At 38.0% G+C, this 26014-nt stretch overlaps 1 protein-coding gene across 6 annotated transcripts in view; it reads left to right on the forward strand.

The window, feature by feature from the left end:
• Positions 1 to 23077, forward strand: part of BTRC (beta-transducin repeat containing E3 ubiquitin protein ligase) — a 179767-nt gene extending 156690 nt beyond the window's left edge. For 4 of the 6 annotated variants that reach the window (XM_090278435.1, XM_090278437.1, XM_090278439.1 and 1 more), the window contains 9 exons: positions 1753 to 1939; positions 6392 to 6488; positions 7148 to 7285; positions 7756 to 7874; positions 9549 to 9798; positions 10765 to 10883; positions 12072 to 12182; positions 13612 to 13690; positions 15074 to 15304. In XM_090278435.1, the coding sequence (XP_090134561.1) occupies positions 1753 to 1939; positions 6392 to 6488; positions 7148 to 7285; positions 7756 to 7874; positions 9549 to 9798; positions 10765 to 10883; positions 12072 to 12182; positions 13612 to 13690; positions 15074 to 15304 (1331 nt within the window). Of the gene's footprint in view, positions 1 to 1752; positions 1940 to 6391; positions 6489 to 7147; positions 7286 to 7755; positions 7875 to 9548; positions 9799 to 10764; positions 10884 to 12071; positions 12183 to 13611; positions 13691 to 15073; positions 15305 to 20838; positions 21034 to 22740 lie in introns of those variants that run through there. The other 2 variants (XM_090278436.1, XM_090278438.1) reach the window with 1 other exon arrangement.
• The last annotated feature ends 2937 nt before the right edge of the window (positions 23078 to 26014 follow it).

The following is a 26014-nucleotide window of genomic DNA, read 5'->3' on the forward strand; positions in this document are numbered from 1 at the left end:
CACTGAGACATGTTACTATCTCAAGCATATACCACTAAGAATTGAACAGGAGTTGATTAGACCAGTGTATCCCTTTGCCTAATACTGATCCCTAGTGTGTATCTGCTGACCACTTTATAAGATTTTAAATCGTCAGTCTAATGCTTTACGTCCATTTTTACTTTATAAACCTACATCATCTGGCTACATTTAGTAAACAAAACTACTTCAAAAACTGCCTGTAGTCTGCTAATGTAATGGGTTTGTTGGGAATGTTAGGTGAAATTACTTCCAAAGACTTATTATAGGGGCATTGTGAAAGATCAGGAGCAATTTGAGGCAGCCATTTAAAGCACAGGAATAGATTTTGGAAACTTCTGATGGTGTAGAAAGTTTCAGTATAAAGATGCAGGGATTGTCTCATCACTGTATGTTGCATGAAGAACTAATTATTATATCTTTAATTGGCTTATAATCATGTTCTTTTAATAAGAATGAGGCAATGGATGCCTCCATCTGCTAATGCTTAAATATGAACATGTGATGCCAGCCAAACAAGATTCATTTAATGCTTTGTTTTCTAAATCTGCTGAAGAATGTGACTGATATCCACACAATCTTTATAATTAGAATAATGTTTAACACTTTTGGATTGTTAATGGCGACCAAGTGTGTCTTTGTATATGATTCAGGAGAAAGGCAGAAAATGAAATGTGGTATTGTTTTCTGTTTATTAAGTTTGTGCCTAGGGGAGTGAAAGTTTGAAGGAATCCTTCTGCACTATTTAAGTCTTTAGCAAACCTTTGATATGTAACCCATAAAGAGAAATAACCTTGAATGTTTTTGTTTCACTTGTGAATTAGAACAGCAGCCAAAAGGTTTATTAGTGTGATCATCCTATTTTATAGACTCTATTCCTTTGGGGCCTCAGTACAGATTTGAGTGGTAGAGAATTTTAATTGGGAAGCCATCTAGTTTACACAGCCCAAGATCTACTTCCACTATTGTTGTTTGTTTTTTTTTCCTGTACTTCCTACAAAACAGACTCTGAAATTCTAACCAAGTTATCTCTTGGTCTGGGATTTTTTTTTTTTTCATTTTTAGTCAACTGTCATTTGGGTTTTATAGCAGCAACTATTCTCAAATATGGGTTTGTTTTTTTTTTTAAACATCCGAAATTAAACTCATCCTTGAACTTAAACATACCTCTCTGTCTTCCCTCTCGGGATATTCTTATACCGATCTGTATTTCCTTCTCTCCTTTCTGCATGCCCAAAATTCTATAACCCAGCACATTCTGACTTAGTGCCTCTCCCCCAGTACATTTAAAGGATATTTCTTCTCTGCACAGCTTTGGAACTGCAGCAGTAATAGAAACAGAATGAGAAATGGACCTAATATAGAGATTTGGGGGGTCTGAATCACAGAGTTTGAGATGCCATCCATAGAACATCCCCTAGTGCTGAAATCCATACAGATAGATGTGAATTGTTTTCTGAAATCCTTTTTATTTTTAATGTCTTGGGGGGTTTGCTGGATGTTAGCTTTAACTTCCTCATCTAAAGGAAGATAGAAAATACCATTCATTTCTGTAATCTTATGGAAAAATTATTGACACTCATTTGACCCAAGTCTCTGTTTGAAAAAGAAACTGGACCGTGCTAGAGACAGTAATGTGCCTTCATAGAATAAATGCTGTTCTGTTTTAAAGAAGCATTCGTAAAAAATCATTTACCACGTATGTTCTTCTTTGCCTCCTCTCCCCGCCAAAAGCTCGGGGTTTGGATCACATTGCTGAGAACATTCTTTCATACCTGGATGCCAAATCTCTGTGTGCTGCTGAACTTGTATGCAAGGAATGGTACCGAGTGACATCTGATGGCATGTTATGGAAAAAGCTCATCGAGAGAATGGTCAGGACAGATTCTCTGTGGAGAGGCCTGGCAGAACGAAGAGGGTGGTGAGCCTTTTAACTTTCTAACTATTATAGAGTTTTGGGATTTGGCCATTCAGTCATTGGAATATTGCTGGAAACCAGTGAGAGTATTTCTCATTTAACACAGTGATTTTGCTGGTTTATAGCAAAAAATGTCAAATAGTTCGTGTACTCAGCAGTTTTTCTTCTGACTAATCACACATAAGTGACATAATAATGTGTTAATACTGCTTTGCAGAAAATAATGGAAAACTGACCAGCCCTCCTGTTTAAAGCATTCTGTTCTCTGGATAGAAACAGTGTCCTGAAAAAGGGCTGAGGAACAATTTATAAGGCAAGGAAATGACTTTGAATCACATAGAAGCCATCAGATTCAGCTTTCCCCTAAAACAGTCCTGAACAAATAATTTTCTCCTTCAGAAGATTCCTTGCCTTTAGCTCATGCCTGTGGTGTTTTATCACCTTTGTAATCAAAATTATTTCAATGCCCAACTAGAATAAGAACTATAGCCATCAGAAAAATGAAAAATGGACTTTGGTATAAATAATTCTTTCTTCATAAGACTCATATTTTCTGAAGATTTTACTGCTTAATCTTGACTTCCTTAAGGCATTATATAGTTAGTAGCCTGAGACTTCACCAGTTTTGTTGTTTTCGTAACATAATGGTATCGTTTTATTAGAAATTTTGGAAGATATCTTCTATATATAATTTTCTCTTAGAGGATGCCTCTAGACTGTCACTCTAAGAAAGTCAGGTGAATATTTCCATAAAATAAAAGTGACATTAAGTATTTTAGTTGATAGATATGCACCAGCAGGCATATGTGTGCTCAGTGTTATCCGAGCAATTAATTTTGTCAATTGTTTATCTTGGATCGTAAAGATTTACAAAACAGTTCAGAATGGCGGATCAGGTTTTCTTAGCAATTTCATAAGAATATAGTTGGCTCCCTTTTATTGCCATCTTTGAAATTAATATGTAGTAAACAAAATGGTCTGTAAATATTATACCAAGTGTTATAAGAGATTTCTGTCATTCTGGCTATTAGGAAGACTTTAAAATGTCTCTCACATTTAATTAAAGGACGCAAATGCCAGGCAATTCTTTGGCTATTTAAAAATTGCATCAATGAAAGTATATTATATCTCCTTCCCAACTGTGTTTTTTATCCTCACTTATTTCACTATATAGAAAAATAGAAACCTTATCTTTCATAACTTACTTTATACTTTGGAAATAAACTCTTTATAGTAGGAAAAAAGCAGAATAGTATATAGTTATATGGTATTCAAAGTCCGTCATTTTGTTAAGCTTGCCAAGATCAGCCTTAGAAATAAACCAGGCAGTTGCTTACATGGGAAAATTTCAGGGCAGCTAGGAACATTCCTCTACCCCTCATGGGGGAGAAAAAAAGAAAAGAAACTCTCCTCCAAATAACTCCTGACTTGAAATTTCTGTTATAGAGATTTATTCCATAGCTATAAAGGTTTTGTTCCCTGTTAAAATACACTTCGTTCCCATTTGGACTGTAAAGGACAGTGAACCTTTATCAGGCATTGAGAGTTTACAGTCTTTTTTTGAAGATAGGGAGAAGAAGAAATACATGGGCAGATTTTGACAGATGGTGTGTGAAAATGCGGAAGATAAACACAGGTTTCACAATTTTGCTTAGAGTTGACACCAAATAGCAAGATCTGTTATGTTAAGCTATGGGGGAGAGGGGAGGGCAAAGATCATTGAAGAGGTGGCTTTTTGGCCTTTTAAAGGAGATATGCGAAGGTATAGCTGAGGAATAATCCAGGATCCAGCCCTAATTTTCACTCTTTCCCCTATTTCTTCAACCACAGGAACCCACTCCTGCTCTTTTGAGTACCCATCAGAGTTCTGACTAAATTCCTTTGTTTTGGGCCATATTTATCATCTTAGCCTGATACAGCCCCATGAAATTACAAATATTTATCTACCGCATGAAGACCTCTTCCAGTATCCCCATGACTTTCTGTGGCTGCTTCTGTTTTCACATGTTGCCTTTCTTCCTGTGCTAGTGTCCTCCCCCCACTTTGTTTTTAAATTTTAGTCTATGATCAGTTTTTCATTTTTTTCTTTCAAGGTATCTTACTGAGCCTACTACATCAATAAAGTCTTTCCGTTATACCCTTCCCCAAATGCTGTCAATGATAGTTCCGTCCATTTCTTCCAACCAAAAATAAATAAGTAAATACAGTTTTCTAATAAAGCCTTATGTTTAACTTCTACTTCGCTGCTGTAATTTATATCTAGATGGATTTGACAGTCTGACTCTATATGACATGAATTCTGTCATTTTCTCTCGAGTGATACTGAATATGTTCTCTCTGCTCAGCAGTGGTAACTCTTAAAAGTATAATAAAAGACAGCTTGGGAAAAGTCCATTTTCTTAATCAGCAGATCACATTTTATGATAACATTCTGAGTTTAATATTTAGCATTTATCAGGTGCTCACACTCTCAGTGGTGCCAGGCATTTCATATAGCAGTGGTCCCTGTTGTCAAAGAGCTTCCGTCATAAAGGGTTTTTACTTATAACATATAGACTGAGAAACCTGGTTTTAATACCTTGCCACTCTTTTGATTTGAAGAAATTTAGATACTTTAGCAAGTCATGCTAACTGCCGTGCAGCAGAAAATGAGATCCGAGATTTATATGATTTCTCTTTCCTTAGGATGTAGATAGTTTCATTGCTTATGAAGAAAATCCTAGAGTGTCTGTGTATAACTGCCAGAGATTAAAAGGAGGACAGGAACCTTTGAGGAATAGTGAGGACTGAGAGACAATAAAGTAGTTCAAGAGTATGGGATATGAAGTCCAACTTAGATTCAAATCTCAGCTCTGCTCACTAGCTGTGTGACCTTGGCAAGTTAACTTAACCTCCCTGACATTAGATTTCCTCATCTGTAAAATTAACATAGTGATTCCTACCTCATTAAATGATGTTGGAGTTGAAAGTATTATAATTATTAACCAGACTTAGAATCTCTTCATTTACAATCTACTGTTTGTCTACGATGCGGTTCTAAAATAAGATTGTTTAGAGAAGAATACCTTTAAGCCAGAATTATTTCAGAGTATCTTGTTTAACCCCTTTCTTTATGGTAGTATATCCTGTTGCTTGCTCCTGTTTGTCCCTTTTTAAAAACTGTTACTTTAGCTTCTCCATTGCAGACTTCCCTTTCTGTATTAACACTGAAGTCAAAGCCAACAGCTACCTTCCTGATAGGAAATTTTCTCAACTAATTTTCAAGGTGTATAATAGGAAGAGGGCAGGAGAGAAGAGCTCCTGGAGACATCGAACAATTAATTATATTGTAATGGAGCTATAGAGGGAGGAGTGTGTATGACTGGCCCAGAGAAAACATGATTTCTCTGGTGCCAGGATTACACTCAGAGGCATTTCTGCCTGTCTCCACTTTGCAAGGCACGGTGCCAGTGAGAACAGCAGTTAGTACACCCATAGTGGGGTTTACTAGCTTCCACACCGTGTTTGGTGGGTTCTTAACTTCAGGATAAGGAATTAAATTTTTTACCCAGCAGGAAGTGATTGCCATTTACTGATTTTTTTTTTTTTTTTTTTTTTTTTGGTAGCAAAGATCTAGCTTGGGATATGAGTATTCCAGAGATGTGCTGTCTTAAGGAAAGAGACTAACAAATGTAGCTCTCTGGAATCAAGCAAAGGCAGTAAAATGCATGTATGTATGTATGTACATAGCCAGGAACACACCTGTGAAAGTCAATTTCATGCCTTAGACTTGACAGCACAGTGCTTTTAGGCATTTCTTTTCATCTTCTTTGGTACCTGCTTCTGAACACCCCTGTGATCCCTTTGTTTTCTATGCAAATGAACTGAATTGCATAGCTACACTGATCACTAACCAGCAGCCTGGGTACCTGAGCTGCCAACACACCTTAACCCACATAAATGAAGACAAAAATGTATTCTCTGTGACAGAGAGGCATTCCTGCTGCCCCTGATGCTAGGCTCCACTGACTAGCACAGCTTTACTTAGTGAAAAAAGACTGGGGCATGTACTTAGTTCAAAGATAGTAGTTATCACAAACAAAATTTTTAAAAGATAAGGCCAATAAATCTGTCTATCCAGAGGTCTGATAGACCCGATGGATGAATTCTGATTATACATATTTTGTTTATCTATTGACATTGTAATATTTCTGAAGACCTGATACTCACGTGTTCTACACTGGAAATCACCATGTTTCACACAAAAGCAAACCAATGTTGGCCCAGTTCCTTAGAGCCCAGAAAGTTACTCCTTTGAAGTGGGACTCCTGAAATCAAACTTAACTTCACATCTCTCCAGGCTAGTTATGGAGACTATATGGAATGATAATTGTGAGAATACTTTGAAGAAATAGGAAGCTTCTTGTGAATACATAATATTATGATTTTTATTGGGAAATATTTGTTGTTTTTTAGGGGACAGTATTTATTCAAAAACAAACCTCCTGACGGGAATGCTCCTCCCAACTCTTTTTATAGAGCACTTTATCCTAAAATTATACAAGACATTGAGGTAAGAATCTATGTATATTTGGGTATTTGCCAAATACTAGAGAATCATCATTCTTCAGTAACAGCTTTATTACAGCAAACCTGTTACAGTTTATTGATGTGGGTTAAAAATCAGTTTCTTTGTAAGAGAATAGAGTAGGTAAAATATAGTAAATTGCTAGGCAGAAATTTGTGTTTAAAAGTTGTTTACTAATAAATAGATGAGAGAGAAAGACTATGCTGTCTTCATATAACAGCAGTGAGACTGCTAAAGTTGCACTTTTAACCTGATATTCAGGTGTCTTCTGAATTGAACCTCCATGGAAGTTCACTAGTAGAAATGGCCACCATGCATATAAGAAGAGCACTGAGCACATAACCTCAGGTGGATCATAGCTTGCCCTCTCCTGGTGAGCAGTCTCTTTCCACCAGGTTTATTATGTAATTGAATGAATTATATGCAGAAGAGTTCTGGAAAATAAATGTTTAATTACAGATGGAAAAATGTTTTATAATTTTCAATAGTGGCTCTCTTAAAACAAATTTTTAGTTTGCCTTGAGTCTGTATAACCAGTAGAGTGAAGCATTGAGCATTTATCATTGGCTGCCATGAACACCAGATTAAGAGTTTAGTTCTGGTCCTTTCCTAATTACTGCCTCTTTACCATTCCTTCTTCTCAGACAATAGAATCTAATTGGAGATGTGGAAGACATAGTTTACAGAGAATCCACTGCCGAAGTGAAACAAGCAAAGGAGTTTACTGTTTACAGTATGATGATCAGAAGATAGTCAGCGGCCTTCGAGACAACACTATCAAGGTGAGGTTTCTGCAGTTGTGGGAAGGGATCTGAAGAAGCAAGGGTGACCACATTCATAAAACTATCCAAAGCATAAATTCTAAATATTATTTTCAGGAAGTAAGTGAGCATTTTAGGTTGTTTCTAGTCTCAAAGCCAAAATCATTTCCCTAAAGGACAGATACCAGCTTTCCCAAGAAGAGCATCCAAATGGATTGCTAAATTCTCTTCTTGAAGTGCACTGAATGGGCTGTTACTCTTGGCCCTCACATAATTATAGGCTACCCCTGTTCCTTAATGAAAAGGATAAAGTCTGCATTAGTACCAAAGCTACATATATATAGGTGCTTAGCTATATGTAGAGAAAAGAATGCATTCCACACTACTCTGGGCTTTGATTCTTTTGGGGAATCAAACACATAATAGAGCCAGCAAGTCTCTGCAGCACCCCATTATAACAGTGATCAAAAGGATCTTGTTTGCCATCCTAGATCTGGGATAAAAGCACATTGGAATGCAAGCGAATTCTCACAGGCCACACGGGTTCTGTCCTGTGTCTCCAGTATGATGAGAGGGTGATCATAACTGGATCATCGGATTCCACGGTCAGGTAGGAAATTTTAAATGAGCTTTTGAACTCTAAATATTAGATCCACTCTGTTCTTTGTCATAGATAGTAACTCTGTATATATCTGCATGAACACAGTTCTGAAACTTCATAACTAAAGAAGAATAAGCCATTAGCTCCCCCCATCACTGTGTCAATCTAGAACTAGAAAACTTGAATTAGAAATGATTAAGGTAAGTTTATATTTTTGTACATTTAAGAAACCACACATTGTATTTTATACCCTTGGTAAACCTTGCATTCCTTACAAAAACCACTTTGCAAGGGAATGACATGACAGGAACGAGGCCTTCCTTTCAGAGAGTTATAACTGCAATGCAGGCATGCATTTTCGCCTTTAAAATGTGTACAGGTGAGCAGTGCTCTCCTGCTGTCCCTGCAGTTTTTGATTGCAAGCTTCATACAGGGAGGGGCCTTCAATTTCCAGGGGCATTAGTGATTTGATGACACAGCCATTATGCTGCTGGAGTCCAGTGTAGCTTGAGTTCTGGGTACCAAAGGCACTACTGGAAACCTCTGTGAGGAATTTTGCCTTAAGCTAAAGGATTTAACAAACATAATGCATCAAAAGTAACTTTTTTTTAAATGGGAAAAAGCAGTTAACTGCGTTGTTAGAGTCTCTGAAGTTAAATGTTTACCATTCCCAGTTATCCTCTGAGAATAGAAAAGGCTGTTCTTGTTCTTGTCTTTTGATTTAAAGGCATTGCAAACTCCGTTCTTACAGTTATCGACATTTAACATTTATTGGTGCATGTGGAGTGCCTCAAGGAAGCCGAAACAGTGTAGAGGCTAACATCACATATAGGATAAAGGAAAAAATGATTTTCTGAAAAAGGGGGTTAAACTGGAAAAGGAAATAAAATGTGTTATAAAAATAGTGTTCAAAGTCAAATACTGTATCTCATCACATAAAACTAGAGTAATCAAAGTCAAATTCTGTATCTCTCACACAAAATTCTCAAGCTAGACAGGGGTCCCATGCTCTGCTGTGAAGCCCATATTTACAGTGGATAGCTATTCTTGATCCCAACCCCATGCAAAGCACAGAAGTGGTGTCTTAGACTTAGAGTCTAAGTAATCTTGGACCTTGATCTGTGTGGTGAAATATAAGACTTAGGGTCATCAAACTCAAATCCATGGTACTAACTAAATCAGTCTGTTACAGAAGCTTCTTGGCCTATATCAGTTCTAGTTCCTGTGGGCTATCCATAGGACAGTAATTAATGCTTCTCTTATTAATCAGACTACCAGTTTTAAATGTATCTTATTAACAGCATCAGATTGAATGTCAGAAGTTTTGTAATAATCTTGAGATCTGGGTCCAGTTAGTAGGTGATGGTGGCTGCTACCTCATTCCTGCCCCGACACTTGCCCACATTTCAAGTAGTGTGTCTTAAGCATTGCACATTGGCAGCATTCCACCTCCTCCCTTTTCCCACTCTCCCAATCCTGCCCTCTACCTACTACTTCCTTGTGGTCCACCCATACTCTGTACCTTAGTTCAACTTCTAAGCTGTAGAAGAAGAGTAAGGTGTAGTACTAACTATGAACGTGGAGCAGGAGGGGTGGGAAGTGCCATGATCAAATACTGGTCATAGATTGTAACATCAGTACCATCAAAATCTCAGATAGCCTTCTTAATGTTGTTTGTTCCAGAGTGTGGGATGTAAATACAGGTGAAATGCTAAACACACTGATTCATCACTGTGAAGCAGTTCTTCACTTGCGTTTCAATAATGGCATGATGGTGACCTGCTCCAAAGACCGTTCCATTGCTGTATGGGATATGGCTTCCCCGACTGACATCACCCTCCGGAGGGTGCTAGTCGGACACCGAGCTGCCGTCAATGTTGTAGACTTTGATGACAAGTACATTGTTTCTGCATCTGGAGATAGGACTATAAAGGTAAAAGACATTTTCAGTAAGTCCCCAACTGAAGAGTAGGGAAATTCATGTGAAAACCTGATCAAGAACTATTTCATATTGAAACATCACTGTAGGTTAATTTAATATTTAATTCAAATACTAGTCTATGTGTAAAAAGGTAATGAACGAGACACGTTGTGTGACAATTTTTCTAAAGATTTTATTTTTAGTGAGGAGAAGGGAGGTAGAAAGAAAAGGAAAGAAATATCAATGTGCGAGAGAAACATCGATTGGTTGCCTCTTGCACGCCCCCCAACTAGGGACCTGGCCTGCAACCCAGACATGTGCCCTGACCAGGAATCCAACCAGCAACCTTTGGTTTGCGGGCGATGCCCAACTCACTGAGCTACACCAGTCAGAGCAATTTGTGTGACAATTTTGGTTACATGTTTTATTACTATAAAACAGCGATTTTCAACCTGTGTGCCACAAGAATTTTTAAAACATACAGTACCTGACTGTTTAGTCAGGGACACTGACCTCTTTTCCCTTAGATTATCAAATAAAAAAAAATTACAATAGCCATCAGGTGTGAATGAATCAAAATTATACCTATTTTTTTGTGTCAGATCATCAAAATATATATTTTTTACTGTGCTGCAGAAATTTAGTAATTAGTTTGTGTGCCATGAGATGAAAAAGATTGATAGCTGATGCTGTAAATAATGGTGAGTGTAAAAAAGGCAGGGGTAAATTTAGGTTCCAGAAAATTTGTAAGACCAGATTAACACCATGAGAGTAAATCAATTTGAGGTATCCTCGTGTGATAGTAGCAAGCTACAAATTAGCCCTATATTACCATGAATCAGACTTTTGATTGGTTTGGTTTGGTTTGGGAAATTGACTTGGTTCAGACCTATTTTGTGCTTCTCCAAGACTCCACTTGCCATATATTTTACTAGTGAAAGCATCAAATTAATTGCCAAATGTCATTTCCTGTTTCAGGTATGGAACACAAGTACTTGTGAATTTGTAAGGACCTTAAATGGGCACAAACGCGGCATCGCCTGTTTGCAGTACAGAGACAGGCTGGTCGTTAGTGGCTCATCTGACAACACTATCAGGTGAGCGGCAGGTGCCCTTGCCCAGAAGGGATCAATATTATCCTGCCATTCATTGTTTGTGCACAGTTCAAACAAGTATTCAACTGTGTTATGTTTATAATAAATGTTTTGCCTTTCTGTAGCTTCTTGCAGGTCAAAAGTTTGCCCCAAGCAGACAGGCAGCACAGCAAAGCCTTCTGTTGATGTGTTTCCTTCCTGTAATAGTTTTATCACTAGATAGACCTATTTAAAAGGTACTGCTTAAATGAGGAAGTGGGCAAGAGAGATAAGTAGATTGAGGTTGAAAGCCCTTCTCTTTTAATTTCACCTGTCTACAGCTGGAAAATGCTAACAAATAGCTAAAGGCCTTTTCTCTCTGCCACTGGTTTAAAAAAGAGAAACAAGATTTGTTTCCTTACTAGAAATGTACATTTTGTTTTCTTAGTTTTGCATAAGTGACCAGGGAGTTACCAGTCTTTGAAATTATAAAGAAATCCACAAATTGAAGTATTTTTGGTGTATTCTCTTCACAGAGTGAATGACACAGATATGAATTGTATTTGGATGATTTATCAATCCTCTCTATTCAAAGAAAAAGGCCATGTACAAAAAAAACAACAGATAGAGCTATTACTGTGTGTAAGGAAATTATCATTCCTAGGAATCATTTGGATTGATGTGAAAGCATGTAGTTTTTGTATATCAGTATATAAAAGTGTTTGAGAACTTACTCTGCATTACGATTAAATGAGAAAGACTGTCCTGGACAACGGGTGAAAGCAGAGTGTGTCCTCAGCGAAAGACGTGGATGTGCTATGTGAGGGCAAGATGTCACTGACATTCTTCTTCTCGTTCTTATTGGTGATTTCAGGAAGCATTACTTTTTTTAGCTTGGTCATTTTCTTCACAAGCAACTATGTGCATTGACTTCATCCTTTTTATGCCTTGGAGACCCTGATTACAGAATTATATAAAGCATTGTGCTTTGAATATATGTACTGTGTTTGAACTTAAATCATACATATTTCTACCTGACTTACATGGCAGAAAGGACATAAATTACATTGAAAGCAGTACATTTTTGTATGGGGTGTTGATTTATTTTATTTTTGTTGATTTTTAAAAAAAAACATTGACGTATATTATTTTAACATTCAAAGCTTCGGAAAGAATAAATGAACATTCACTTGACTCAATTTTCTTTTCCAGATTATGGGACATAGAATGTGGTGCATGTTTACGAGTATTAGAAGGCCATGAGGAATTGGTGCGGTGTATTCGTTTTGATAACAAGAGGATAGTCAGTGGGGCCTATGATGGGTGAGTTTGCCTCTATATCTGAATCCCTCCTGCCTCAGGATGTTAAATACATATGGCCTTTCCTTGCCTCTAAAAGACTGTAGATGGACCCAATCCAATAGTTCTTGTGTCCAATCTACATATTCACCTCTCTTTTGTTTACTCTTTTCCAAAATATTCTTTTCCAGTTATTTAATTGCACTTGTTTGCTCATGATTTTTATTGATATTTGGGGTTTTGGTTATATATTTGTCTGTTTATCCCTATAATACAAAGAACTGAACAAATTCAGAATAACAGGATATGCATATAAAATAGTGACTTGTTAATAAACTAAAACATTAGAGGGTAATATCTATGGGGCTTAGTGTGGTAGGATCTTAAATTTTAATATCTTTGAATGATTCCAGAAAGTACAGCTCCCTTCGCTTCTGGCACTTCAGTTACAGTAAGTTCAGTAATCTTTATTTTATTTAGTCTAATTTCCAGTAGGTACAGAATCCATTCATGTTGTCGATGGATCCCATGTCTAGCAATGCCAAACACAAAGTAAATTCTTCCAAAGGTGTATTTGCTTATGAAGGCTTCTCTATCATTTCATCTTGTCAAGGTACCTGATTTGGGGGTGCACAAAGCTACAGCTACATATTGGCAGCTTTATAAATATCAGAAACTAACTTAACAACTTTATCGTAATGTATGAACTGACTATACTGATATATTAAGACAGTGCAAGCAGCAGGAAGTGTAGCAGACCTTCCTTTTCTGCTTTGAATCAACCATCACTCTCATGCCCTTGGCAAATTATTCAGGGTGTGATGACATGTTCCAGCTAGGTCCAAGATTATGTTTTCTCATTCCCATGGTTTTGATCTGTACCCACCTTTCCTGGGTTTTGTCTGTTATTTATCATGAGGAGACATGACCTATAATTAATTTTTAGAAGGGCTAGAGTTTTCTTATTTAAATCAAAATATAAGGATTTGTTTATATAAACTCCAAGTCTTATATAGACCCAGTTCTCTAGTACAGGTGACTTGTGCCATTCTTAGAACTGACCAAAAAGAAGATGCCTCAGAATTATAGGTTTCTAGGTCTAAGTGATCTCTTCTATAATTGAAAGGTTTAATGTATAAGGTTTCCTCTTAGCCCCCAAGTATGGTATAACTTTACGATTCACTATCTTCATCAGTTTTGTTAAAGCTAACCTGTTTCTTGTTTTTAGGTTAATCACATCCTTTCCCCCCTGTTTAGACCAATAACCTCTGTCCAAGAATGACTATAAGAACCAGGTCTCCAAAATAAGAAAGTTTTTGTATATTCCTGAGCTGCATTTATCATACAAGTTGTATTCACCATACATATTTATCACCATGACTTTTTACTATTCTTCCTGTGCTCCCTTAATTTTGCTTTTAACTAAGACTTTTGTCCCCTTTTTGATCTTTAGAAAAATTAAAGTGTGGGATCTTGTAGCTGCTTTGGACCCCCGTGCTCCTGCAGGGACTCTCTGTCTACGGACCCTTGTGGTAAGTCTTATTGTTTAAAGGGAGTTGGGGAGTAGAAAGGAGAAGAAGTTAAACACTGATGTGCTATGAAATACAGTCCGGATTTGATAGCTAGAACCTCACAAAACCTACTACCAAGTGGAAAGGCATCCACTACATGATAATAAAATATGTTTATATTAGCACCTTTCGTCCAAAAGTGCTTTAGAGACTATATATGGGGGAAAATGTAGCAGCTGTTTAGCAGCTGCACAGCAACTCTACACATGAGTTTAGTATAGGAAGTGAATAAGTGAGTAAGAATTCTGTATCCACCAGAAACGGTAGGGGATATTTAGGGACAAGGAGCATAATTACTCAAATTGGAACCTGTCCAGAATCTGAGGACCTGCACACCTGTGCCTACAAATAGTGCCATGGGAGTCTGCGTGAAGCCCCGGTCAGGCCCTTATTTATGTATACTGTTCAAGGCGTGCTGCCTCCAGCACCTTGAATCCCATCTTTTTTATTCCTTGTATACCCCCTTGCTTGAACATCTTGACATTTCAGGGGAAAAGTGATTCAAAACAACTAATGTCACTTTTGAAAGTACTAAATTCTCTATCATGGTGTTTGCCAAAGGCCTGGCCTAGAAAATGTCCTAAAGTTAAAAGCTGCTTCTATTAGAAAAAGACTAGGTGGGGCCCTAGGAAGGAGGGAGTCCTTCGGACAGGGAAAAGATGTGAGCATGCATTTGAAGCCCCAATATTCTGAGTCCTGGCTCAACATTTAGGCAGTCTCTGCTTTGGAAAAGAGAGGGATACATATCTTCCTTGTTGGATTTAAAGCTCATTCTTTCAGCACCAAACATGCTTTACCTTCATATTTCACACATGTTTTTAAAAATGTGTTTTGTCATTCATTTACAATTAATCTAAGTCTGGTTTTTTAAAGTATAATTTACAGCCCTGGCTGGTTTGGCTCAGTGGGTTAAGCACTGGCCTGCAAACCAGTCACTGGTTCAATCCCCAGTCACCAGGTCCCCAGTTGGGGGCATGCAAGAATCAACCAATCCATGTTTCTTTTGCACATCGGTGGATGTTTCTCTCCCTCTCTTTCTTTCTCCCTTCCCCTCTAAAAAAATAAATAAATAAAATAACAAAGAAAACTAAATGGGGAAAAATAGGTTTTAAAAAATAATAATAAAATATAATTTACATACAGCAAAATTTGTCCATTTTTAGTGTACTTTTATGAATTATACAGAGGTGTATATACCATAATCAAGTTATAGAAAATTTCCATCATTCCCCTAAAATTATGTTCCTTAAAATCACCCCTAGCAACTACTCATCTGATTTCTGTCCCCATAGTTTTTCTTTTCTTTTTTTCTTTTTCTTAAAGATTTTATTTACTTATTTTCAGAGAGAGGCGAAAGGGAGAAAGAGAGGGAGAGAAACATCAATGTGCAAGGGAAACATCAATTGGTTGCCTCTCGCACACCCCAAACCAGGGACCCAGCCTGCAGCACAGACATGTGCCCTGAGAGGGAATCAAACCAATGACCTTTTGGTTCACAGGCCAGCATTCAATCCACTGAGTCACACCAGCGAGGGCCTTATAGTTTTTCTATCTTATGAATGTCATATAAATTAAATTATACAGTATATAGTATTTTACCTTTGGCTCGTTTCACTTTATTTAAGATTCATCCATGTTGTTGCATGTGTTAGTACTTTGTTCTTTTTTTATTCCTGAGTAGTATTCCATTGTGTGGATAAACTAATCCATTTATTCATTTACCGGTTTAAGGACATTTGGAATATTTCCAGTTTTTGGTGATACTGAAAACATTCCCATACAGGTTTTTGTATGTACATATTGTTTTCATATCTTTTGGGTAAACACCTAGAAGTATAATTTCTGGGTACTATGATAAGTAGTAAATTAAAGAGGAGGCGGTCCAGAAAAGATCGAGGCGGAAGCAGCGTCAACAGCAGCAACAACAGCCATCTGCCTTCACCTGTAACAAGTGCGGCAGGGATTGTCACTCCCGAGTCGGACTGCACAGCCATTCTCGGCGGTGCAGATAGACTCTCAGGAAGCTACGCCATCGTCTCTCGAGACGGACGGCTGCCGATGATGATGATGATGATAAGTGTATGTTTAAACCTAAAAGAACTACTAAGCCATTTTCAAAGTGACATTTTGGGAATTTGCAAATGCATGCCACTAACAATGTTTGAAGGGTTCATTTTCAACATCCTTGACAGCACTCGGTACTGTCAGTTTTTTTAAAATTATAGCCATTTTAGTGAATGTGTAGTGGATATAGTTTTAATTTGCATTTTGTGATAACTGATGATGTAGAACTTCTTTTTGTATTTTGTGAAGTGTCTGTTCAAATCTTATCCTCATTTATTGAGTTGTCTTAAGTTTTTAAAAACAGACTTATTGAAATATAATTGACATACAATAAAGTGGACATACTTAAGTATATAACTTAATAAATTTTAACGTATATACATACCAATGAAACTATCACTTCAACCCAGATAATGGACTTATCCTCATGGCCCCTATGGAATCCCTCCTTCCCATTCCACCCACTTCCCCTTGCTTCATTCCCCAGGCAACCACTGATCTGCTTTCTGTCAATTATGATTAGTTTGCATTTTCTAGGGTTTAATTAATGGAATCAAAAAAGAGTATGTATTCTTTTTTGCTTCTTTTTCATTAAGCCTAATTTTGATATTCACCCATGTGGTTCATTGCTGAGTAAGTATTTCATTGTATGATTATACCACAATTCATTTATCCACTTGACAGTTGATGAAAATTTGGGTTGTTTCCAATTTTTGGTTATTCCAAATAAAGTTTCTATAAACATGATGTGCAAGTCTTTATGTGACCATATGCTTTCATTTCTCCTGGGTAAATCCTAGGAGCAGAATTGCTAAATCATATGGCAAATGTATATTTAATATTTTTAGAAACTGCCATGCTGTTTTCCAAAGTAGTTGTACCATTTAACTTTATAGTACAATAGTGAATGATAGTTTCAGAGACTTAGTGTACAGTCTTTTTTTAATTTGAGTCATTCAAATAAGTGTCTCATGGTACCTCATTGTGATCTTAATTTGTATATCCTTAATGTTAATAATGTTGAGCATTGTTGAATGTGTTCATTTGCCATTCATGTATCTACTTTGGTGAAGTATCTGTTTGAATCTTTTGGCCGTATTTTTTTAATTGAGTGGTTTTCTTATTATTGAGCGTTGAGATGTCTTTACATATCCAGGATACCCATTTTGTTTTTTCATTCCCTTAAAAGAATCTTTTAAAAAGCAGAAATTCTTAATTTTGATTAAGCCCAGTATATCAACTTTGTCTATTAGGGTTTGTGTTATTTGATACTATATTATATCTTTATTAAAAAAAGAAAAAAATACTTTGTCTAATCCAAAATCACATGGATTTTCCCATTTTAGTTTTTACATTTTGGTCTATGATTCATTTTGAGATAATTTTTGTGGCTGGTACAGGGTAGGTTCAAAGTTCACATGGATATCCAGTTATTCCAGTACCATTTATTCAGAACTATCCTGTTTCCTCTCAATTGCCTTTGCAGCTTTTTCAAAAACCAGTCAGCCACATGTGTGTGGGTCTACTTATGGACTTACTCAGTTCCATTGATCTTTTGGTCTATTTGTTTGTCTTTGTCTATCTTGATGCCAGTATCATACTATCTTGGTTACTGCAGCTTTTTAATAACTCATGAAGTCAAGTAGTGTAAGTCCCACCCCCCGAAAGAGAAATGTGCTAAGATTTTTATTGTGATTGTGTTAACTCTAGATCACTTTGGAATTGACTCCTTAACAATATTGAGTATTCTAATCCATGAACACAGTATATCTTCCCATTTGTTTAGGTCTTCTTAAAATTTCTCAGCAGTGTTTTATAGCTTTCAGTATAAATATTTTATACACTTTTTGTCATATTTATCTCTAAGTATTTCATATTTTTAGTGCTATTGTAAATGGTATTTTTAAATTTCAAGTTTCTGGATTGTTCATTGCAAATACATAGAAATACATTTGTTCTGTTTTTTTCAACCTGTATAACTTTTATTCTTCTCTTGTTTTATTGTACTAAGACCAAAAAAATTAATAAGGGTGGATGTCCTTATCTTGGGGAAAAGACATTTGGTCTTTCACCACTTTATAGATACATGTATGTAGATGTGTTAGCTATAGGTTTTTCATAGATAGACATTATCAGGGGATTAGGAAGCTCCTTTCTGTTCCTTGATTGCTGAAAAGTTTTTATTAGAAATAGATGTTGGATTTTGTTAAATGCATTTATCTGCACCCATTGAAATGATCTTATATTTTCACCTCTATTCTATTAATTGGAATATTACATTGATTTTTTTAATGTTAAACACAACTTTGCATCACTACAGATTTTGTTGTCATTAAAAGGATAATAATAAAGAAATACTATGAATACAACTCTATGCCCCAAACTTGATAAACAGTTCCTTGAAAGATAGAATTCTCCACAACTCACATCAAAAGAAATGGACAATCTGAATAGGCCTATACCTACTAAAGAAATTGAAGCAGTAATTAATAACCTCCTAAGACAGAGAGCACCAGGCCCAAATGGGTTTACTGTTGAATTCTACCAAATGTTTGAGGAAGAAGACATTATACCAGTTCTCTACAATCTCTTCCAGAAGATATAAGCACAGTGAGCACTTCCTAACTTACTCTATGAGGCCAGAATTACCCTAATACCAAAATGAGACAGAAGTATTACAAGAAAAGAAAACTACAGACCAATATGTCTCATGCACACAGATGTTCATCTATGAGTATATTTGCATCTTGTAAAGAATGTAAGATGGTATATCCTCTATGGAAAATAGAATGGCAGTTCTTCAAAATATTAAAGATAGAATTACCATTTGATCCAGCACTCCCACTTATGGGTATATGGTATCCAAAAGATCAAAAACAGATCTCAAAGAGATATTTGCATATTCATGTTCATAGCAGCATTATTCACAATAGCTAAGAGGTGGAAGCAGTCCAAGTGTCGATCAATAGATGAATGGATGAACAAAATGTGTGTGTGTGTATACACACACACACATGTACAATAGAATAGTATTCAGCCTTGAAAAGAAAGGCAATACTGGACATGCTACAGCATGGATGAAACCTGAGGTTATTATTCTAAGTGAAACAAGTCAGTCACAAAAAGACAAATTCTGTGAGGTATCTAAAGTGATCAGATACACACAAAGAGAAACTAGAAGAGTGGTTGCCAGGAGTTGTGGGGAGAGGGGAATGGGGAATTGTTTAATGGGTATAGAGTTTTAGTTTTGCTATATGAAAAAGTTCTGGAGATTGATTGCATAACAGAGCAAATGTACTTAACATTACCAAACTGTATACCTAAAAATGGCAAAGATGGTAAATGTTACGTGATTTTTACCGTAATTCAAAATAAAATATATTTTTAAAAAATACTAATATAATAGGCGAACATGCAATTTCATAAGTAATATGAGTTTATTTGGTAGGATTTTTTGGTAATATTTTAAAACATTTGCTTCAGATTTAAGTGTGATCTTGTTAACTCTCCATAGGTTTAGTAATTTTACAATAAGAAAATTTTCTGAAATTATTTAAAAGGTAGTAATGTGCCAATGAAATGAAGTAACTTATATTAAGATAAATTTCAACAAAATATTAGCAAATTGAATCCAACAATGTATAAAAATAATTACACACCATGAGCAAGTGGGACTTACTCCACTTACGCAAAGCAGGTATAATATTCAAAAATCAGTTAATGTAATCCATCACATCAAAAGGCTAAAGAAGAAAAATCACATGATTATATCAATAGATGCAGAAAAAGCATGTGGCAAAATCCAACATCCATTCATGATAAACTCTCAGCAAACTAGGAATAGAAGAGAACTGTTCCAACCTCATAAAGAGAAATGCAAATTAAAACTCCAATAAAAGACCACTACAAATCTATCAAAATAGCCAGAATTTAAAAGACTGCAAGTGTCAATTTGTTGGAGATGTGAAGCAACTGGAATTCTGATACATGGCTGAGAGGAGTATAAATTGGCACAACTTAAAAAAAAAAACAACTTTTGCCATGTCTGCTAAAGCTAAACATACACCTACTCCATGGGCCAGCAGTTCTACTCCTAGGTGAAATGAGAGCATATATCTTATCAACACAAATGTTCATAGAAACTTTATAATAGCCAAAACTATTATCAGCCTATATGTTCATCACAGGAGACAATAAATTGTAGTATGTTCATATAATGGAATCACAACCAGTAATTTAAAAAAAGAAAGAAAGAAACTACTGTTGCATGCAGTATCAGAGAGGAATCTTACACTGTTGAGTAAAAGAAACCAGGAAAAAGAATACATGCTTTTTTGTGTGTATTTATATGAAATTGAAGAATAGGAAAAGTGAATTGATGATACCATTGGGGTGAAGGTAGTATTGACTAGTACGGGGCACAAGAAGCCTTCTGGGGTGCTGAAAGTAATTAGAGTGGTGGCTACTACAATGGTGTGCTATATATGCTTATAACTGCTTTTGAGAGTCAAATATTAAATTGTCATGAATTTTGCAAGCTGGTTGAGCTCATACAAATAGCTTGAAAATGGCCAGGGTAGGAACTTTTGCACCATGAAAATGTGCAGATGCTTTTACAAGTTGGGAGAGTTAATTGATAAACATTTACCAGCATACCACTTATTACTGCGCATCGGTCCTTGGCCTGTGGTTGTAGAAGAATCCTAGAGGTACAGAGAGAGGAGGATAAGGCCAGGGAGGTACCAAGTAATGGTCTTGTTTGGCCTAAGCCTGGGAGAGTTAGCAATAAGAAACTAGCATACTACTTGACATGCCTCAGATCTAGTGAATATTACTTTGTGCATGAAATCAGCTGTCCAATATTTGACTTTTCCATCCTGCCTTTAATCCAAATTAAGTTTTTTCTCTGTATTCTTGAAACAGCTAAACGGTAGAGAAAATTATCAGCATAACATAGCCTTACCATAGACTCCTTTTGACGTGATGCTGAATTTGTGTCCTTTTGATTTTGAATAGTTCAAAAGTTTCTGTTTCTGCTTCTTTAGGAGCATTCTGGAAGAGTTTTCCGACTCCAGTTTGACGAATTCCAGATTGTCAGTAGTTCACATGATGACACAATCCTCATCTGGGACTTTCTGAACGATCCAACTGCCCAAGCTGAACCCCCTCGCTCACCTTCTCGAACATACACATATATCTCCAGATAAATAATCATACACTGACCTCATATACTTGCCCAGGTATGAAAAAGAATGTATACATAGCACTGTGAATAGGAGGTGGAATATTGGCTATAAGGTGTTCCCAGGTCATGGAGCTTTCTCATGCCCTTTATCTTTCCAAATCCTGTAAAGCAAGGGAAGCTGACATTATGAGATAGGGTTGGGGACTGCGTATTGAATGCTGCCTTCATCACGGTAGCCAGCCTCAGTTCTTGAACTAGATCTAGCCGGACACCTGTGCAGTAGAGCTAATAATTCCTGCCCTGGTTATTTAATAGAAATGTTAAGAAAGTAAGAGATTTTAATCAGTTTCAAAACTAAGAGTAATTGACCCAAAGCCTGTGGCTTTGTAGTTTCCAGATTAAACCAGTACCTATAATAAAGACTCTTTAAATCAGGGAGGTAATCTAATGTATGAATGGGAAAAATCTCACAGTGAAAAATGCTGATTTCTCACAGCTCTGCCTTGTTAGTGTCATTTGATTATAAGAGGTAGCTTTTCTTATCCTTCTTCCCACTCTCTACTCCCTCTAAAAATGAAAAGAACTGTCTTTTGACCTTGGAAGTAGCCCTCGGGTTGCTGAGGACTCCATGTGTTCGCCCATTCAAGTTTTCATCCTCCCTCTGAGTCAGGAAAAAGTCCTAAAATTCATCTTCAACTATATCATGGTATATGCCAATCATACCTGGTGTCCTAACCAGTTGAAACACATTAGGCTATCGCTGGTGTAGGAAAACTACACCACTGCTGGGGATCATTTCCCACACTTGCTCCAGTGCTTGTGGCAGAAGTACACATTTAGCACACTTTCCTGCACATATTTTTACAGTGCTTTTTCCAAGTGGGGTGGCTCATGCCCTGCTGGGCTCATCTCAGTGCTCACTTCTCACAGGGGACACGCTGCTTCCTAGTCCCCCTCAAACAAGTCACACAGGCAGGCCTGGGTGACAGTCCTAGCTCTGTGCCCTTCGGCAAGTAACCTGCCAGAGCCTGTTTCCTTGTTTGTAACAGGAGGGCTGCAGTCCGTATTACACAGAGGATTGCATTGAAATATCATATATAAAATTCTTAGTGCTTGGCACAATGCCTAACACCTGATAAGCCCTTAGTAAAAGTGGCTTATTAGTATCAATATTGAAATCATCATGTTACCTATCCCCTCCTTTTGCCAAAAGTTGCTGCTCCTGAGATTTCTATGGCATTTTGCTGTAGTTAGTGTTTTCCCTGGTGCTCTTATGGCTTACGTCTCCTTCCCCTCTCACCCCTAAAACATACATGTCCCCTAAGAGTCTGCCTCAGGCTTTTCTTCCTTATCTAAACCCCCTTCTCTGGCTGCCTCATCTCTTCCCTGGCTTCTGCCTTAATCCCCAGGCCAGGTATCCAGCCACCACTTACACATCTGTCTTTGAAGGCCACTCCGGCCAGAACCTCGGGGCTGTCCTCACCTGCTATACCTTTATAGGGGGCAGGCGAAAGCTTGATGCTACACCCACCATAGTCACTCTGCGTGACTCTGAACATGTCAGTGAGCCCCTGCCAAGTTCCCAAACAGGCCATGTTGTCTTTAAAAGAAGCTCATCCTTGGCAGGGGCCAAGAGCAGGCATTGAGAAGGATTTCTGAGCCTTTCTCCCAATTGACAGCCACGTTAATATTCTTTTTCTCATAGAGCAAGTGAGAAATACAGGAGAAGGGACTAATGACTATTTCCTCTGTTTTCACACAGGACTCATTAAAGTTGCGGTATTTAACGTATCTGCCAATACCAGGATGAGCAACAACAGTAAAAATCAAAATACTACCCGCTTTCCCCGGACTAGCCGAGGAGTGGGGCTTTGAGACTCCTGTCGGGACACAGTCGGTCTGCAGTCGACTCAGGAGGGTCTACTCAGCACAGCTGACTGCTTCCATGCTGCTATCAGAAGATCTTTTATCTTTCGTGACTGATTGGAACTTTTAAACCTCACCTTACTTCCCCTCCTCCTTTCCCCTCTGCACCTGTTTTTTCCTCATTTGGTTCCAGACAAAGATGACTTATAAATATATTTAGTGTTTTGCCAGAATCTCTCTTGCTTTGCTGTTAAGCAGAAGAACTAGTTTCCCTATATAGCCTGCTGGGAGAGACCCACTTGTAGGGGAGAGAGGGACACAAATTCAACCAGACAGCACCCAGTGTCTCCCTGTGAACTACAGGAATGCCCAGCGCCTGGCAAGATCAGCGCAGCCCCACTGTGCTCGGGAGACAGTGTCTGTACAGTCTCTGGGGCAGGAAAGAGAGACAACAAGAATGAGCACACGAAGATCTGGGCCTCTTTTCTTCCATCTCTTTGCTCTGTTTCTGTACCTCTTCTGCCTCCCTCCATCCTCTTCAGCCTATTTCTCTGCTCCACCTGAGAAGAAAGGATATGAAGAGTGTCTTCAGTTAGCATGAGGCAGATCAGCTAGAAAACGCAACACTTAGAAAAGTTAAACGCTGTTCAGTCAGAATTTCAAATTGAGGCTTTTGCTGTAAGTGACCATATATGACAACAGTGGGTTCTTAGACATGCTATTTGCAACTCTATTCTCCTTCTAATACTGCCCCACCAAAAAGGGGGGGTGGAGCAAAAAGTCCCTGCGCTCCATCAATGGTCACATCTTTTCTGGACTCAGCAGTCTCCTCGATACCATGTAGAGTGTGGAAAGAAATTGCTGATTGCATTTTCTCTCATTAACAATTAGATGTGTAATAAAAAGCATTGTACTTCATCTTAAATCACTGGCAAGGCTCAGCCTACAGAAAGACTTGAATGGCCAGAGCCGGTCGCCCGGTGTGTTCTACATAATGGTTCAGATCCCTGGTTTCCTCACCAGGGCCTGTGAGCAGCAAGGCACCTGTACCTTTGCCAAGACCATGGTCAGAGTAGCTTAAGAGGTGGTCGGGAGTAAAAGTTTATTTCTTTTTCATCTAGGCCAGTAAATAGAATTTTTCAAAAATCAAGATAATCACCTCAGCCTTGCACTACAGAACCTTCCTTCTATTTTCCCAAACCCAATATTTATAAAGGGCAAAGCTGCCAGAGAGAGCAGATCAGGGTGAAGTTTGGCACACAGGGTTTATTACTGGGGCAGAAACTGCCTTCTCTATTCCTTTTCTTCCCCCTTCTGGTCTTATTTTACTCTTCATTCACCCCCGACTAGTAAGATTTCTCTGGGAGTTGGTGAATAACATAAACAAATGGACCTCAGCAAGGGCCAGGCTGACCCAGCCACTTGAAAGGCAGCTGTAGGGGCTTCAGGTGCAGGGCACATGTGCCACCCATCCTGGGACCACAGAGGATGCCATCAGCATGTGCCTAGTTTGTTCCCAGGGGCAGGAATGGACCTGCATCAGCCAATTCTGGTGGCATGGGCACGTCCATCAAAATCCCCAAGGCCACAGTACAGTCTCAAGTTTCCCTTGGAAGCTGAGCTGTCAGGCCCATTGTTTCCGTTCCTGATCAAAGCAGTTGAGTAAAAGAAAGCCCCTTTTTAACCAGCTGCTATAAACACATCAGAATGGGAGTCAGTTGCAAGTAACCTCAAAGCCAGGCCACCTTTGTTTCAGCGAGAGAAAGCCATCTTCACTGGTCCCTCTGATTTGCAGAAAGGTGTCCTCTTCCCAAAGTGTGCCCAGACTAAATGTTATTACATATTAAGAGGCAGGTATGCATATGCATTTTTCCTTTCTTGCTTTATGAGTGCTTTTAAACTTTTAGTTCCAGGTTATATTCTGAAAATATCCCCCAATGTAATGATATGTCATTGCCTAGGAAATATTTTCTGAGTATAATTCCCTTCCCAACTACCCAAATGCTATAGAAAGATGTTTTCTATCTAGTCACTTGTCATGGTTCCTTGTCCATTGTGTTCACTATTAATGCCTTTTTGATTGGTTGAGGATTTTGCTACAGATGAGGCAGAGGATCATCAGCCCTGAAAAACACACAGGTCAGGCATTAAAGGCATGGATTTTAAGCTGTTTTAAAATATTGTCCAATAGCCATAACTAACTAGCCCTTCTGTTACATGCTGCTGTTCTAAAGTGAGAGCTGTTGAATATTCATTGGTGCCTGGGGTTTTGCTTTCCCATCTAGGTTTGAAGGTAGATTGTTTCTAAGACTGTTCTGAAGCTTGTCCAGTACATCATAAATGAGATTGACATGGGCCCTGCAGTCTGGAGCCATTAGCTCCGTGAGGATATTCCTCAAGTTGTCCTCTGCTGCTGATGGAAATGGGAATGAAGTTAAGTGGTCTGAAAAACTTGAGTCAGTCACATTTCTCAGCTTTGGGGGTCATTTACCAGTTCATTGTAGAAGAAATAATCAGGTAAGTAGAAGTTCATTTCCAGAGAAGGTAAACCCCACTTAACCATCTCTGCATGATTTCAGTGGGAATTGATTATCACTAATCCCCAACTGGGCTAGAATAAATGTAAAGTTTGACCTTTTTAAAAAGAGAAACAAAGAAAGTCTCAATACATTTAAAGGAATGGTAGAAAAGGGGCTGAAGGTGTCTCTGGGCTCTGAAATGAAATGTCTCCATTGTAGAGTGGTCCCTTCTCACTAAAATTCCAATGTGCACATGAAAGAAATGTTCCTTAAAGATAGAAGGAAGCCCCTTCAGAATTGGACAAGGGGCGTGTGCACCTGCCCCGGGAGCTCTGTGGGACATGCGGGCTCTGTTCACACAGGGCTGCTTGGACAAAACCAGCATGCCCTGATGCACAGCTATGTATTTCCACCACTGAGAACATCCTTTCGCTTTCTTATGTGCAGTTTGAAAGTAGACGTGTGTTTTGGATGGGAAGCCTTTTACATTTGTCCCTGGGCAAAATTCTTTCTGGTGACTCTTCACCAGAAACTTGAGAGATGGGTACTCTCTGGAACTCTATTGACGGATTATAAAGTCTGGCCCTCATAATTTGTTTCTGAACTGGAAAGACACTGGGACTCCTAAATCATTGTGTTCTGCTTGAGTAA

This window comes from Furipterus horrens, unplaced genomic scaffold (genome assembly GCF_987537825.1).
Source record: "Furipterus horrens unplaced genomic scaffold, mFurHor1.1.pri manual_scaffold_5, whole genome shotgun sequence".
In the NCBI taxonomy this organism is placed as follows: Eukaryota; Metazoa; Chordata; class Mammalia; order Chiroptera; family Furipteridae; genus Furipterus; species Furipterus horrens.